Raw genomic sequence first — 4,805 nt, 5'->3', positions numbered from 1 at the left:
CCTCCTCTGCGGCAGGCCCCGCAGGCTCGGCTGCTGGCCCCACAGGTGCAGGCGGCGCCGCAGGTGCCTACGGCCGCAGCGGTTCCGCAGGTCCCCGCGGCGCCGCCCGCTGGCCCGCAGGTGCCCCAGCCAGTACTGCCGGCCCCGCTGTCTGTCTCGCTGTCTACTACACAGGCTGTGCACTGCCCACCCATCATCTGGCAGGCCCCCAAAGGCCAACCCCCTGTGCCACACGAGCTGCCGACGTCGATGGAGTTCCAGGAGGTGCAGCAGGCCCAGGCGATAGCCTGGCAGGCCCCGAAGGCCCCCACTCACTTCTGGCAGCCCCTACCTGCTCAGGAGGCCCAGAGGCAGGGCCCCCCCATCGTCCAGCTGGAGCAGCCCTTTCAGGGAGCCCCGCCCTCCCAGAAAGCCCTACAAATCCAGCTACCCACCCAGCAGGCCCAGCCCACGGGTCCGCAAGCAGAGCTGCCCACATTGCAGCTCCAGCCCTCCTGGCAGGCCCCCCCTGCAGTCTTGCAGGCCCAGCCTGGAGCCCCCATAGCTGAGGCAAATTTTCCCCGGGGCTCCACTAAGTCACTGATGACTCCATCAGGAGAATCCAGGGCCTCTTCTATAGAACGCAGGGGCTCTGCTAAAGAACGTAGGACCTCCTCAAAGGAAAGGAGGGTCCCTTCAAAGGACCGCATGATCTTTGCTGCCACCTTCTGTGCTCCCAAGGCAGTGTCAGCTGCCCGAGCGCACTTGCCAACTGCCTGGAAAAACTTGCCTGCCACATCAGAGACCTTTACTGCCACCTCAAGGGTCTTTCCAGCTACCTCCCAGTTTCAGCCTGCCTCTTCTCATGCCTTTACAGGCCCCTCCATCACCTCAGAGGCCCCCAAGTCACTACCATTTGCTCTGCAGGATCCATTTGCCTGTGTGGAGGCTCTGCCTGCAGTCCCGTGGGTTCCACAGCCCAATGTGAATGCCTCGAAGGCATCCAAGGTAGTGCCCACCATCCTGATGGCTACAGCAGCTGCCCCACAGGCAGCTGCCACCTTTCAAGAGGCCTCAAAGACCTCCGTTGAGCTGCCACGTCGCTCGGGCAAAGTCACCCGGAAGAAGAAGCACCTGGAAGCCGAAGAGGGCAGCAGTGGCAATGTGTTGGCCTTTCATGACTGGCAGGGCCCAAAGCCCTGGGAGAATCTCAATGTGAGTGACTGGGAAGTCCAACTCCCTATCCAGGTCCTGGGTGACTGGGAGTGCCCAAACACCCCCTGTGGCCTGAGTGGCTGGGAGGGCCCTAGTACCTCCAGGATCCTTAGTGGCTGGGAAGGGCCCAGCACATCTTGGGCCCTGAGTGCCTGGGAGGGCCCCAGCACCTCGAGGGCCCTGGGTCTCTGTGAAGGCCCAGGTAGCCCTCAGCCCTTGCTTATCTCTGAGGTCCCCAATCTCCCTCAGGGATCCACTTCCACCCAGGATGATCCCAAGGTGGAGACTCAGCCAATGTCTCCCTTGGATGAGAGAGCAAATGCACTGGTGCAGTTCCTCTTGGTCAAGGACCAAGCCAAGGTGCCCATCCAGCACTCAGAGATGGTGAAAGTCATCATCCAAAAGTACAAACCCGAGTGCTTAGATATCATCAGCCATGCCAACACTAAACTAGAGGGTGGCTTTGGTTGTCAATTGAAGGAAATTGACACCAAAACCCACTCTTATATTATCATCAGCAAGCTGGGGCACCCTAAATGTGATTTGGTGGCATCCTATTTAAACAGGCCCAAGTTTGGCCTTCTGATGGTGGTCTTGAGTCTCATTTTTATGAAAGGTAATTGTGTCAAGGAAAATCTGATCTTTAATTTTTTGTTCGAGTTAGGGTTGGATGTCCGGGAGACAAGTGGTCTCTTCGGAAATACAAAGAAGCTCATCACCGACGTGTTCGTAAGGCAGAAGTACCTAGAGTACAGGCGAATCCCCTACACTGAACCAGCAGAATATGAGCTCTTCTGGGGCCCTCGAGCGTTCCTCGAAACCAGCAAGATGCTTGTCCTGAGGTTTTTGGCCAAGCTCCATAAGAGAGATCCACGGTGCTGGCCATTCCATTACCTTGAAGCGCTGGCAGAGTTTGAGTTCGAAGATGTGGACGAGGATGAGCCTGAAGCCGGTGATAATGCCGGTGGCCCCACCAGCAGCTCCCGTCCCTGCTAATAGGTGTTGCAGAGAATTAATTGCTTTGGGTCCCCGGCCAGAGGCCACTGACAGGGTGGGGGGACAATTTGTTTCCAGTGTTTATGTTCCAGTTCTATGTGTGTAAGTTTGGGTTTTCAATTTGGTTTCATATCTGCCAAAGCTTTGTACATTTTCATGTGGTGTTGATTTCAATTGGCTACTGTTCTATTTGGTATTTTGGCATCTGTATTTTTAAGTGAGATCTGTGGTTCTCTGTTTTGTGTTATAATTGTTATGTTTTGTATCAGAGTTGTGCTGGCTTTGTGAAATGAATTAAGAAGCTATCCATCTCATTCTGGTACAGATTATGTAGCATCGTAATTGGTTGTTCTTTGAACATTAAAATGACTCATCAGTAAAAACTGTCTGCAAAAAAGTAAATATCTATATCTATATATATAAATATACTTTCAGCATAACATGGTAGTGTTTGTCTTTATTCTAAATTTTACTCCAGATGGTGGGAGCCAAGTCTTATCATACTCTCTGTATAGACATAAACACTGTGACTACTATCAGTGATAGTAAAAACCATGGTGATAAAACTGTTTTCCAAGGATAGTATTCCATTCACCCATGTAATGATGCAGTAATTGTGGTGGGTGGAGAGACATAAGATTTCCATTAAAGAAAGAGTAAAACTTCACAAGTCAGTGAGGCTGAATCAAGGAGGAGTTTATACCTCATCTTAATTCTCTTTGAAAACAGGCATTATTATCCTGATGTTGTAGGTGTCAGTGTAGGTCTCAAGTAGATTAATTAAGTTGCACACGTTAGTGTCAAGCCAGTAAAGTTGTAATCTGAAGCAGAACTTTTCCTTAAGGGTTTATGGGGGAGGAGGACCATCTACCTGCAGGACAATTTTCCAGGTTTATTAGCCATGAGGAGAAATTGGCCAAAGGGGCATTTGTCAGTCATATGGCCCTCAGGGGCATCCAGTGGCTCAGATTTGGGTTTTCATCAACACACTGGTACTGGGATGGAAACATGCTACCCACAAAATATTCAACCTTATAACAGGGAAAAGGAAAAAGCACGCTTCAATGAATTAGGAACCCTGCAGAGTGCAGGGGGTAATGGCTGGGTTGGGGGGAGAGGGTGGGCGGTGGTGAGAGGAAGATCACTAGAGACATGAAAGTCTAGGGGAAGAACCTGGGGGGTGAAGCGGGGAGGTAAAAGTCAATGCTAATATACAAGGAAAGTAAGCTGGCCATGTTCAAAGTTGATAAATAACTGCAGGCAGGGCACAGGACCTGGTGTGAGGAGAAAGGGGGTAAGGGAGCAAACTGGCCTGAGTATCTTGGGAAAAGGTATTTATGTGCACACCAGTCTGGTGTATACAAAAGGACTTTCCCTAGGTCACTACTCTCTTCCTGCAGTCAGGGAGCATCAGCCTGTCTTGCCACCCCAGTTGTCTTATCAGAATCAAGAAACTCAGCCCCATATCCTGCTTTAGGAGTAAAGGCAAATTCCAGGTGATTTAAGTGGCGATGGTGGAATTCTCCTTCCACCTAGTGGCAGCTTGGCAGTGCACAGAGGTTGTAGCCTGACCTATGGTTCTTAACCCCAATACCGGGTACCTGGATCTTGGCTACTAGTTTCTTCATAACCTCTGCCCACAATTTTAACCATATCTGTGTCCAGACATTTCTTCTTTTCTCTTATATCACAGGCCAATGTAAACCTCTTTTCCAAGTCCAATGCAAGGGTCACTCTGATTTCTGCTCTGGGTCCTGCAGTGCTCCAGCTTCAGAAGCCAACTAAGAGAGGACCTCAGGAGAAGGGGGCTATTCTCAGCACCCACATACTGAGTTTCTAGGATAACAAGCCCCACCCCAGAACCTGCCTGGCTGCAGGTGATCTTCAGCAAGTTATGCAAGTGGCCAGGTCCACCAGAGTCTCGGAGGGGGTTTCTGGTAAACTCCGTGGGTTGACAGACCTTCACATCTGCCCATGATTGATTTTTAGTTATTTTGGCAACAACAATAAGTGCCCACTAAAGACCATAGCAATGCCCCAGCTAAGAATCACCCCAAAAGAGGCTTAACTGAGCCAGTAAAGTGGCAAATAGATCTAATAGTTCTTGTTCTTTCTTTCTAGTTTATTTATGATGGTACCTGTAGTTTTCTCCAACCATTTACTCATGGGGTGCCTCAGCAAGATGCTATTTGTAAAGCAAAAGTTGGAACAGCATCCTAGACTTTGGTGCCATACTTAAGGTGTGGCTGGCTCTCCTCCATGATAAAAAGTCTTCTACTTTTCAATCACAACCCTCAATCCCACATACCTCGTTTACCTCATATTTGATTGACATTTAGTAACCTTCTTTAAGTAGTGCCAAGGGCTGAAGACCTGAATTTAATTAAGTTGTAATGAGATGTAAATTGCAATAGTAACAAAACTTTTTTCTTTTTTTCATTGCAAATATAAAAACCAAGCTGGGCAAATATCCAAATGAAAAGTTTAAGAAAGAACAGATAACATAAAAGCAGAAGGCAGAAAACAAAGACCAGGTATATATGAAACCACAGGGAAAAAAGGAATGTGGACAGATTCAAGATGCACTTATTTGAAAGTGAGAAAATGTCGGTAAA

The 4,805-nt window shown here is 49.2% G+C and overlaps 1 protein-coding gene across 1 annotated transcript in view; it reads left to right on the top strand.

The window, feature by feature from the left end:
• The window catches only part of MAGEL2 (MAGE-like 2), a 3,776-nt gene extending 1,757 nt beyond the window's left edge, over positions 1 to 2,019 (top strand). The window contains exons 2-3 of the mRNA XM_008566161.1: positions 2 to 1,194; positions 1,859 to 2,019. Coding sequence (XP_008564383.1) covers positions 2 to 1,194; positions 1,859 to 1,927 — 1,262 coding nt within the window. The 3' untranslated portion in view covers positions 1,928 to 2,019. The remainder of the gene's footprint in view (position 1; positions 1,195 to 1,858) is intronic.
• The last annotated feature ends 2,786 nt before the right edge of the window (positions 2,020 to 4,805 follow it).

This window comes from Galeopterus variegatus, unplaced genomic scaffold, assembly GCF_000696425.1.
Source record: "Galeopterus variegatus unplaced genomic scaffold, G_variegatus-3.0.2 Scaffold226, whole genome shotgun sequence".
Taxonomy (NCBI): domain Eukaryota; kingdom Metazoa; phylum Chordata; class Mammalia; order Dermoptera; family Cynocephalidae; genus Galeopterus; species Galeopterus variegatus.
The sequence above is the reverse complement of the archived record's forward strand: the minus strand, read 5'-3'. Positions and strand labels throughout refer to the sequence as shown.